This window comes from Lacerta agilis, chromosome 3, assembly GCF_009819535.1.
Source record: "Lacerta agilis isolate rLacAgi1 chromosome 3, rLacAgi1.pri, whole genome shotgun sequence".
NCBI classification, from domain to species: Eukaryota; Metazoa; Chordata; class Lepidosauria; order Squamata; family Lacertidae; genus Lacerta; species Lacerta agilis.
In genome coordinates, this window is record NC_046314.1 from 54,434,834 (window position 1) to 54,446,769 (window position 11,936).

Consider the following 11,936-nt stretch of genomic DNA (forward strand, 5'->3'; position numbering starts at 1 on the left):
CTGTTCTGCATTTGCGAGATATCTACTATTCACCTACTTCTTGGAACTCCCTGCTCATTGATATTAAGCAGGCACCTTAGCGTATTGTTTTCAATGCCTGCATCAACAAAATGTCTACCCAGACATGTAACTTTAACATGTATTTGTAAAGCTGTTTAAAAAACAAAACAAAACTCTTGACTTTATTTATATTTTGATAATTGTCATGTAAAATTTTCCTTTAAAGTTTGATTTTATTAGTATTTATAATGAATATTTTATATTGTTTTATGTAAGCTGCTCATTTTGAATCTGGGACATTCTGAATGCAAAGCATGTGCTCTACCATTTTGCTACAGACCCACTGTAATCTTCTGCTGGTACTTACAGCATTAACGGGGAACCTGTCTGTGTTCCTCCAGTTTTGTTGGGACTCCCACTCCCATTAGCCTGTCTGCTTGGTCATTGGTCAGGGATGATGGGAGTTGTAGTCCAGCAATATTTGGAAGGTAACATCTTCTTCACTTCTGCTCTACAGCTTTCCCCCCCTCAGTCACAAAAGGTTGCTATTGCTACACTCTCCAAGTTAGTTATAATTTAGATGAGTATTGCAGCACTTGAATATGGCACATAGCACTCATCATCACAGGGACATGTTCTGAAAAAGCTGCAATGTATACTGTATAGCCGATCTCTCAGTGAGTGGCTTTCATCCAACAGTTGTTAAATGGTTTTCGCTTCTTGCGGGGTCTACAAAAATAATCACTGCTTAGATTAATAAATTGCATCAGCTGTCTGGAATGTGGATTTTTAAAGATCTGAGCTGGTCTGCTTCAGCTTAGTGCTAACACAACTTTTCAGATGATTGTTCTGTACTAAGTTAGCACAGCCAGAGGCACACTGTGAGGGACACTTACGTGATAGCTACTACAACAGCATCATTAGGAACAAATAATTAGTAATAATATTTATTTAAGAGAACAGTGTTTCCTTAATATAATTTATTTTATCAACAATTATTTTGCTTTTTAGCAAAATCAAAGTGACTCCCCTACTAATCTAGCCATATAATCAGGAGTGTGTCACATGTCAGCCTTCAGATTATTATTTTTTCATCCTGTTCTACACAAGGTCCACAGCTACACAGAAATTGTTCTTCATGCAAAAAAAGAAAAAAAGAAAAAGAAAACTGGGCTACGCACCACTTAATTATGAAACTGGTATAATCAAACCTATCATCTGTATCTTCCTAGAACTGAATTTTGCTGGATTGTTCTGTACTGTTTGAGAGACATCTTTTCATCACTGGAAAAGATCAAAGGGCCTTAAGGCTTTGGGGTTATTGTTCAGGACAGACTTCCAAGATCTTTCATCAACTATTAAAACTGGATTAGCACCAACAACTCATTTTACACTTACTTTATGGCCAATAGAAGCACCAAACATGTATTCACTGAGCATGAAATGTGGATATGCATTTCAGATTACTAAACATGTAACAATGTCTTCCAGATTGTCAGCAGTAATGTTCCCTGTAAAGATCCAAATGGGCTGGGCTTAACACATGTTAAGATCTAAAATATAGGCAATGTGGTGTCCATAGGCCATAAACCCCCCCCCCCCCAAAAGAGAGATACATTAAATGCCTTTTATGGCAAGCAATTTAGAAAAAGTAAGTAGAGCATATGGCAAGCCTACGCACACTTTTCATGCAGGCAACTTGTTGGATAAGTGCGTGACACAATCTCTCTATTCTGATACTCATGTGAGGGAGGCGGCTAGGACTGCACAGGATGCTCATGCAGCTCCATGGCAGACCAATGGCAAACTACGATGGATAGGTAAAGCTGCATGCGGAAGCTCCCTAGCCTCCTCATGAAGCTCATCTGAGACAACTTGACATCTTCAGCCCAATCCAACAATTTTTGGCTCCCCCATCAGAGTGGTTGAACCCACTAATGCTGCTTCTCCAAAATGGCTCTTTGGGCATGAACAATGCAACTCTGGAGGGTTTTTTTTAGATAGTACTGTACAAAAAAATCAAACAGAATGAACCTAAGTTTGGAAAGTATGATCTTGGAACTTCTATTTTCTCAAGTCAGAGTGAAAAGTTACAGAGGGCGCCTCATTGCTCTCCCCTTAGAAAATTACTTGGTCTCCTGTTTATTTGCTTTCGGCAGGTTCATTTAATCTTAAGTGCTATCAAATGTTTATTTCTTTGTGGTTTTGTAAAACAACAAGAAGATAATCTTTAAGAAGGGGAATATAAACCTTTCAAGTACCAAGCTGTTAGATCAAAGCAAAGCTTCTGGCAAGAGCTTGTTTGCATGTTAATTAACATGAACAACTTCAGCTTTGCAAGAATCTAGCAACATAACTGTGTGGCAAACGTGTGTGTTTTACTGCACTGCTTCAGGAGCAAATTTAAAGCCAGCAGCTGCTTTATGCAGCCTGAGTGAAAGTATATTTTAATAGACAGCTGAGACATCTTTCGGTTTTTTATTTTTTAAAAAACACTTTCATTGATTGGCTACCAAACCTGACACCCACTTAAGAACCCACATAGTATAGATTTTAAAACAATGTGGCCAAGATTTGGTCTAATGACTTCCATGGTTCCAGAGAACATTCCTGCATTGATAAGGCAACAATACAAACAATATATGGGGAAGGTACAAGACCACAAGAACCTCCACCGACAACAGCCCACAGGACTATGTAATAATATACTTTTTCACAGCAGCACCAAGCCCTGGTGTGCCAATAGGCATCCATTAGCAAAATTGCTTCCTCCAATGGATGAAGAAATATGCAGAGAGATGCAGCACTATTCCCCCTAGACTTTTGAAAAAGATCCCAGCAAAATCAGTGCAATAACAATCAGGCCCTACTGCTCTGAAACTCCCAGACAAAAATCTGCTGCTGGGATTTGTCTGTGGTTCTTCCACAGGCCTGCTGTAAGCCAGCAAGCAAGAGCCCCTGGCCAAGCTCCCAGGCACTGGGGAAGCTGCCAGCAGAGCTGCTAGCAACAAAAAACCAAGAAACTGCTAGCTACGGTAATTTGCACAGAACAGCCCTTGCAAAAGAGATAAACCCAGCAATCTTCAGTTCACCAGTAGCTTCTATACAGTACTTGTATCCTAAATTCCGCTTGAGCCAGAGGTTTTTGTCTCCATGGCTCCCTTGACCAACTACATGCTTTCTGTGGCTCCCCTGTGGGGCTCAGGAGCCCAGTTATGTCACCCCTTGCCTGCTGTTAGGCCACATTTTTGAAGCAGCACAGGAAGACAGGTTTGACACCATTTTGACTCTCAAAACTGACCAAATGTTTACCAAATGGGTTTCTGCAAGGAAGGAGGGGTGAGGGAATTTTTCCATTGTCCCAGGAATTAAAGATTACCATCTCAAAGGAATGGCCAGGCTACTGAGAAAAGGCAACCAGATAACGCCTTTTTGTGTGATGTAGGTGTGATGTATCTGGGGGATGGGCTTTGGGCTGCAGCTCTGATGTATGTGTGAGGTTTCTGGGGGTGGGGTGGACTCCAAGGGGGGATTTTTTTTTTTTTTTGAAATGTCTAGTTAAGGACAGGCAGCCCTTTGTTTGGGGTTCTTCCCTGCTCACCTGTGTGTGAGGAAGGTACCCTGTTGCAACAGAACAATAAAGATCAAGCTTACTAGCTGCTTTACTTCTAATTATTCTCTGGTTGGCCTCTGCTTTTTACTCCTACCGATGGAGAACCTGCAAAGGACTTTACAAGGGCTCTTGTGTACCCCATAAGGGAATAAGGGCAGATTTTTTCTTATAACACTGCAGAGCTGGCAGCCTCTCACCCTTTTCCCAACTCCCTTGTGGAGCGTTCCCTCAGGCGCCTCTCCCCTCTCCTTGGGAGTCCTGTAGGCAGCCACTGTTCCTCCTGCCCCAGAGAGAGGTGCCTCTTCACACTGTCCACAGGGGCCTGGGACTTGTCTGTCCATTCCCAACAGCAAGGGCTGGGCTCCCTCACCTGCTTGCTTGCTTGCTTACTCCAAGGCCACCTCAGTTCCTGGCAACCAGCACCCCCTGGCCAGCCCCAAAGGTACCATTCGCCTGGGTAGCTTGTAGCCAGGGCTGCTGCAACAGCTGGGCAAGCCTTTGGGAGGCGGAGACAGGAGATGGCATCAGAGGAGGGAGGGAAGGAAAGAGGGACAGAGGCCAGTGTTGCCCGCGACACACCTGACCATCATTTTGTGGCACCCCTGTGGTTCTGGTGGCACTTTTCATTTAAAACCTGAGACAGCTGCTGTCAAGTCAGTGAAGATAGTATTGTGCTAGGTGGACTAATAATCGGACTCTGTATAATGAGGCAGCTCTCTGTTACTGGACTCCCAACTCGGACCAGCCTCAACTGGCCACATCCACCAACATCTGGAAGGTTTGCAGGCTTACCATCATCCCTGAGGCAAAGGATCAGGGTTGGATTTAGGTTTGATGAGGCCCTAAGCTACTGAAGGTAATGGGGCCCTTTATATGTCCAGCTGTCTGTTGTCAACAACAAATTGTTGCTGTTTTTTGCTGAATATATGTTATATGGTAATTTATGGACCTAATAGGCATCTAAAGCCATTTGCACATAACAAAATATGTATTTTATCAAAGTAATTGTTGAACTGAAATACAATTATTAAGAAGTATATTAATAGTGAAATAGGGGGTGGGGAGCTATAGCTTGTTTAGCTTATGTAAATCTGGCACTGCCAGGATTCTCGCCTAGTGGAAGCACCTACATTAAGAACTGGAAAGCAGCAAGTATAAACCTGATGACAGGGCAGCTGAATCAAGAGCACTTTTGTTTGCATTTATATCTCAGCTTTTTCTCCAAGGAGCACAAAGGAGCATAAAGAGCTCAGTTCTTCCCTCCGCGCACCCCTTGCTCATATAATCCCCACAACAGCCACCCTGTGAGGTAGGCGAGTCAAGTCCACAAGCAAGCGGAGAAAAAGTGCCTCGCACGAGGGGCTCCCTGAAGCCTATTGCGGCATATATCTGTGCATAGACAAATATACCTGTATGCCGTCTCCAAAGGGCAGGCCAAGCCACCAAGCCCTTCCAACTGCGAGGCAGCAAGAGCGCTAGGGGGCAGGGGGCGTGGTCTCGGGACGCCGACCCTCTAACCGGGAGGGGACTCTGCTCGGGCTGCATCCGCCGCGCGCGCGAGGGAGGCGCTTCCTCTCGTTAGGGGAGCGAGAAGAAGGGGGCGGAATAAGCGGCGGCGGCCGTGACGTCACCCTGCGCGCGGCGGCAGATTCGAAACTCCTCGGGCGCAGGCGCGAATGGAGCAGGAAGGCCGCTCTGCTTGAGGGAAAAAGAGAGGGAGCCGCCGCCGCCGCCGGGATGAAGCGCACCGTTCCGCGGAGCACCTTGAAGAGGCTGCTGAGCAAGCACAAGCCGCACTTGCGCATGCGTGCCAACACCGACCTGCTGGTGAGGGGGGGTGGGCGGCAGGGAGCGAAGGCGGTGTGTGGGGAAGGGGAGGCCGGAAGAGGCCCAGTGGCCTGTCTCCAACGGAGGTCGGTCGGATACTTCCGGGGAAGCCTCTACAGGCGCTTGCCCAAACCGCTTGCCCTCCTTCCCCCACCCCCACGCCGCCCACTAGCTTGCTTATACCTGAAGGGTCTTTAAGTGCCTCGCCGGTCGCTCTCCAGGATCAGGGACAGGCCTTGGGAAATCCCGGCGCCCCGTGAAAGGAAGCGGCTGTGTCTAGGGACTCCGGTTATCCGCCGCTAGTGTTGCGGATTTCGTGTCGGGTTCCCCCACCCATCGCCGTATGTTATGGCGCTTTTGCTACTGCTGTACAGAGTCATAAAATGTCTTCTTCAGTGTATCTGAAGAAGTGTGCATGCACACGAAAGCTCATACCAAGAACTAACTTAGTTGGTCTCTAAGGTGCTACTGGAAGGATTTTTTTTAATTTGTTTTTGTTTTGACTATGGCAGGCCAACACGGCTACCTACCTGTAACTAGAGTCATAAAATAGTAAGAGTTGGAAGGGACGCCAAGGGTCATCTAGTCCAACCCCCCATGGCGCAGGAAGGGGTGTTTAGGGTGCCACCCAAGCTGTCAGAACTCACGCCCATAAAGTCTTCGTTGTTTCCTCCACTCCCCTGTTTGCAGCAACCAGCCTACACCAGTTTCTCAAAAGTTGTGTGAAATAGCCATCACGGTTTCAGTGTGAGATATGTGGATGTTGACAGTAGAGAAGTCAAGTAATATATTTGCATCCTTAGTGTAAGATTTAAGGAACATTAGTTTGTGTGGAGTGCTTCATTAATCAACAGGTAGTGGCTTTTAAGCATTTCTTTCGGAAATAACTCTGCATTCTTCTTTTAAAGGTACATTTGAATTTCTTACTGTTTATCCATCGACTAGCTGTAGAAACCAGGACCAATGCTATTGCGGAAAAGAGCAAAACAATTAAACCTCAACACGTTCGCTCTTCAGCAAAGGTAATTGAAATTTAACAGCTGAAATTCTTTATTGAAAGTATTTAAACACTGTAAACACCTCACACATTAATACTAAATATCAGGGGGAATGTTAAGGTCTGTTCATTAGATTACACTTTATGTTACCAATATAGCATTTGTTGTACTGTGTTTATTAAATGGGTTGGTGGAGGATCAAGCTTATATAATGATGTTTCCAATGTGTTTAAAATATGTGGTGCCAAATCATATTTGGATATCTATCTAAAATATTTTTGGCTGCCTTCTAGAGCGAGGCTCTAATCGGGCAAATCCCATCATATAAATATAGGATCCCAAACTTTAATAAAAAATAGAACAACCATAGAACACCAAAACACACACACACACAAAACAGCATTAAAGGCAGCAATAGCACAATAACCATAAAACAGCAACTTGGATAAAAAAGAATATTTTTTATGGCTGCAATCCTAACCCCACTTTTCTGGTAGTAAGCGCTGTTGAATTCAACACGACTTATTTCTGAACCCTCATAGTTAGGCTTGCACTTTCTGAACAAGCTGTTATATAATACTACATGACAAATCATAATAAAATTGATAGAATAAAATCAGTGCTCATTACTGGGGTACTTAAACAAAAGACATTGTGACAACTCGGTTAATTACAACCAACCACATTTGGTTCCACAATTCCCTTCAAGTACAAACTCAGAAAAAAAACCTACCATATTATCTTGAGAGACAATGGAGTGTGCCTCCAGGAGTGAAGTCAAACTGCTATGTTAGCAGCATCAAAGTGACTTCTCTGGGGCACAAGCCTGGGTGTGTATGGAGGGCCTAGAAGACTCCACTCTGAGCCTCACTGGTGTAATCAAATGGAAAGCAGAGCAATACGTTTGGTACCAGCTTGGCTGCATGAGCTGCCAGAAGGAGGCTTACAACGCGCCATCCAACTGTCTTAGGGACTCCACTGAATTTGTGTAGGTTTTACTCCTTAGCCTTTTCTTCTCCTTAAGATATTCCACAAGGCAGGGGAGGGTTAGGTTCAGAGTTTTCCTTCTCATAGATGGGCTACCTTCCCAGGTTGACAAGCCCCATCTGTCCCTTGCTACCCTCTACAACACATGCAGAAACTGCCTTCCTGACCATTTGACACATGAGTAGTCTTGTCTGCTCAATCTGTCAGAGTCTGTCTTCGCATGCAGGGGAATTCCCTCACTTACTGAGGGTTTGAGACCCATTGGCTACCCTCATCTGGTTCAGCCGGCCATTTGAAGCTGTGTGGCTGCTGTCGCATGCTGACAGCTTCTAGGAGTCACAGGTGAAGCTGAGTGCAGGGTGGGGTCCAAAGGTGGACAAAGTACCCCAGAAGGAGCATACACATTATTATTATTATTATTATTATTACTCATAACTTCAAATATTCACACCATAAACTTTTATTATTAGAGAGGGGAGATAGTTATGAGTTTCACTAGAGGAGCAGAGGCTGTCATTACAGATCGGACTGCACTGACTGTTTCTTAAATTAACACATAATCTTTTCTCAAAGTTTTACATAAAAGATTTTCTAGGAGTCTGCTAAGAGGGAGTAAGCATACTAGTAAAAGAGGGGATCTTTATCGGTATACCTATTTTTCAACAGTTTTTCTCTCCATTCCCAATACTTTTTGCTTAGTTTCTACCCAGACAGCCTTGAAATACCTTCTGGTTTGGAAGCCCTTGCCTGCAGTCTTTTAAGATCTGTGGTTGGCTGGTTGTAATTACTCACTAGTTGGAGGAAAGGACTCTGCGGGCATAAGTTGGAATGCACATAGACCAACCTGATAACCTGCTATAGTGGTGCTCCAGTGTCAAGTTACCTTGGATGTTGTCCTGATGTAGCTTTCTCTATTGCATAGCACAAGTTGGTGCTGAGTGAAGTTTAAGTGACAACTCTAGCTCTGATAAATTGGAGATAATGATACTGCTAATGGGATATGGCTAGGCTGGAAAGGAAGGAGATGCTAAAGAAGCAAGAGTCGGCAGCAGCCAGGCTCTGTCCTTTGCAGTGGCCGTGCCTGGAGCATTAGAAGGGTGCAGGTTCCTGCAAATTGAGTTACTCTGCAAGGACATAGGCATGAGGCAGCTAGCAGCACAGACTGAAGGCTTTCTCTGCTTCAGACTTCTAAGTTTCACCCTCCAGGTTATTTTTTTTAATTGTTAGCAGTACCAGATAGCTTCTAGTGAGGACTACCGGCTGCACATCTCCAGAAAGGTAAAAATGTCTACAGCCTCAGGACTGTGGGAGGGATTCCTGACAAAAAGCTGCTACTTGCATGATCTCTGAAGCTGCTATTTTTATTTCAAGAAAAACCTCCTGAAAGGGTGTGACACAATGCTATTTTACCTGCTGAAAGATTTCCAGTAACTGCCTGAGCAGGAGAGCAAAAGCACTGTCCACTGACCTTCTGAATAAGTTACTTTTCTCTTGTCATCTGAGAAGGGTTAGCCTGATCATGTCTTGGGAGGCTTATATATATTATTATTGCTGTTTGTGTCTTGTTCAGAGAGCTTGTTTTAGAAAGCTGAAGTTTTCAAAATCTATTGGGCAGTTGTGCAACATATAATTTTGATTGAATTGCTCCCAAGTCATTGAATAATACTGTGAAAAAGTCTTGGAAAACCCATATCTATGTATCCATATGCAAAGTTATAGCCGTCCTATCTGAAATAAGCACCATGTTAAGAAAAGGAACAAAGCAGAGAACACTGGCTGCCTCTGAATCTGACAGACAAAACTCTGGCTTGCAGCAGCTGTAGTAAAATCATTTAATTTTTCTAGTTGTGTACCCACCCCTTCTTTTTTGTTTCGGGGCAGGGAATATTTGCAGGCAGTGGAGAGGGGATCAACTTTGTGATGGCAGATGAAAACTCACAAGGAGGCTCATTAAGTGCTCTTCCCCAAAAGGGAGTTTTAGACAGGGTGTCATCACAGGGAAGCCCTATCAACCATTTAGTTTATTGATGCAAATCAGTTAAGTTGACTTTGTAGCAGTTTAGAAAAATGTGATATTCCTGTTTTATAAAAAAAGCCCTTTGAGCTAATGCATCTCATGTTAAGTATTGGTCTATCTTTATTTGAAATAACAGCTTTATATATCTGAAAGTATTTTGTTTTCCCCTCAGATTGTTTTAAAGAAGAGCCGAGGCTAAAGTCAAGAAGTATTCCTTCATCCCCTGGTTGATTCTGTGTAATTACTAACGTACATGTGCTGAAGTTAAAATATCTGAATTTTGTATTTCTATTTTTCATATTCATATTTTTTCATATTTTCAGCCAAAGTCAATGCCATTGTTACTTGCAGGAGCTTACTACTTACTTTTTAATTAGGGCAATGTAATAGAACTGATGTGTATAGTTAATACAATAGACAAATGCAAGTTTTAACCTTGTAAAGTGTTCGCTTTTTATAATGATAAAGCAAGATGCCTTCTATGAGAACTATTGCAAATGTTAGAAGCCACTTTTAATTCTCTATAAAGTTACTTCTAGAAAAACAAAATATTTCTCTTTCTTTCTCTCAATGAATATTTATCAACAGGGTTGCTGTAAATATGCATCTTTTCACTTGTTTATAAAACTTTTTGGTTTTTGAGATAATTTTAAGTAACATCGCAAATAAAATATTACAGTTAAGCAAATGTTCGATGTAGGGGATTCGAATTGGGAAGCAGAACAATTACAAAACAGTTTGTAAACAGAATATGAAAACAAATGTTTCAGAACGGTTTATAGCAATAAAGCTCTGCACATCTTCCCTCACTTGTTCATTTCACATGCTTTTCACTGTATAACAGTAAAAGGAGAGGTGTTTTAGACATGGTAAATCCTGTTGGGGCCGGTTGCAGCAGCAGTTCCTAGGAAAGGACAGACACTGATACATTCTTTCTCTTCCTTTACTGAAATGGGTCCTGGTGTTGGAGATGGCTAAAGGAATGGAAAACCCTGAAGTGTTCCCCTCACCCTCCTGTATTCATTTTTGGAAGAAGTAGCAAGTCTGTCATCTTTCTTTTTTATACAGGAAAGATAGAAAAAGTGTAACTGGAATCCTTGGACCCTATGCCTGTATCTTTCCTTTCCACAGCTAACTGTACCCAAGAATACTAACCACAGACTTCTACCTTCGGTCTCGTCATTCATATTTGGAATGCGGGTCTAAACTACTAAGTATAAATCCTTCAAAGGGATAGAAAAATTGCAAACATTTAAAACTCCCACTTATTACCAGTGCTTTGCAAAATGAAAGCCATTCAGTTGCAAAACTTGTGGATTGTTTCATGCATGCTACTTAGAAATATGATTAAGTACATGGTTAAGTCCCTTTTAATTGAATAGGGAATACACAAAAGCATTTTTTTGCATTGTCTTGGTGAAAGCAAAGTTTTAAAATTATTCTTTTTGCATATTAGTGCTTAGTGTTTATGTTTGAGTGAAATAAACTGTGACATAGACATTGCATCTTATGGAAATTTCTTGCCTCAGTGAATGTTCCTTTTGTAACCATAAGATGGGGATAGAGTTAAGTGTCCCATTTATTTTTCTTCTTGTGCAGGCTTCTATTTTATTAAATCTGTTCTTTTTCTAGAATTAGCATTTTGCATTATGCTACTGGCAGTCATGATGCGTCCCAAGTTTTTATTGCTGACAGATGTGGGGCAATTAAGGGTTTCATTTTAAAGTTGTTCATGTAAAGGAAGGAAACTACTTTTGAGCTTTCATGTATCTTGTTAATGAAGTCTGAGTAGAGAGAAGCTAAACGTTCTGTGTTTTGACAGCATCCTGAAGACATTTCATTTTCTACACTAACAAGTGTCATCCAATCATCCAGAGTAATTAATCAACAATGGGTGATTAACACTTCAGAGGTTATGGTTGACTTAAAAACTGAATTTATATTTTAATTAATGCTGATGTGTTTTTGTATCTGTTTGAGAATAATTTTAGTATTGCATCTATAACATTGCATGTGGTGTTGAATGAAAATTTACCTCCCCCTCAATATTGGAGGGGAGAAACTGTTACTAAATTGTTAAGTTGCCTGGCCCTGTAAATTCCTGGTGTTCTAGTGGAAATGTGCTATTACTACACACTTTTCTGTGTAGTAATTTTGCAATGAAGGTAGAAGGCAAATGTTTTAAATAGCTACTCAGCCATTGGGATGTAATAAATATCCCTTGGGAAAGCCAAATCCAGGCAAATACATTATTGGAGAACTGCTGGGGTAACATTCTTAACATAACATTAAAAAGAGCCCTGGTTAATCCAACCAAAGGCCTATCTAGTCCAGCATCTTATTTCTCAGTGGCCAACTAAATACCTTTCGGAAGCTAAAGATCAGGACATAAAGGCAATAGCCCTCTCTCAGTGTTGTTTCCCAGAGACTGTTATTCAGAGTTATGCTGCCTCTGTTTTGGGAAGTAGTATACAGCCATCACAAGTAGTAGTTG

The 11,936-nt window shown here is 42.2% G+C and overlaps 1 protein-coding gene across 1 annotated transcript; it reads left to right on the forward strand.

Annotated features, from left to right (window-relative positions):
• Nucleotides 1–5,227: 5,227 nt before the first annotated feature.
• On the forward strand, nt 5,228–10,251 carry CENPW (centromere protein W). Its single transcript, XM_033143739.1, has 3 exons — nt 5,228–5,440; nt 6,349–6,462; nt 9,615–10,251. Exons 1-3 carry the CDS (start codon nt 5,351–5,353, stop codon nt 9,639–9,641), a joined length of 231 nt encoding a protein of 76 aa, XP_032999630.1. The 5' UTR covers nt 5,228–5,350; the 3' UTR covers nt 9,642–10,251.
• The last annotated feature ends 1,685 nt before the right edge of the window (nt 10,252–11,936 follow it).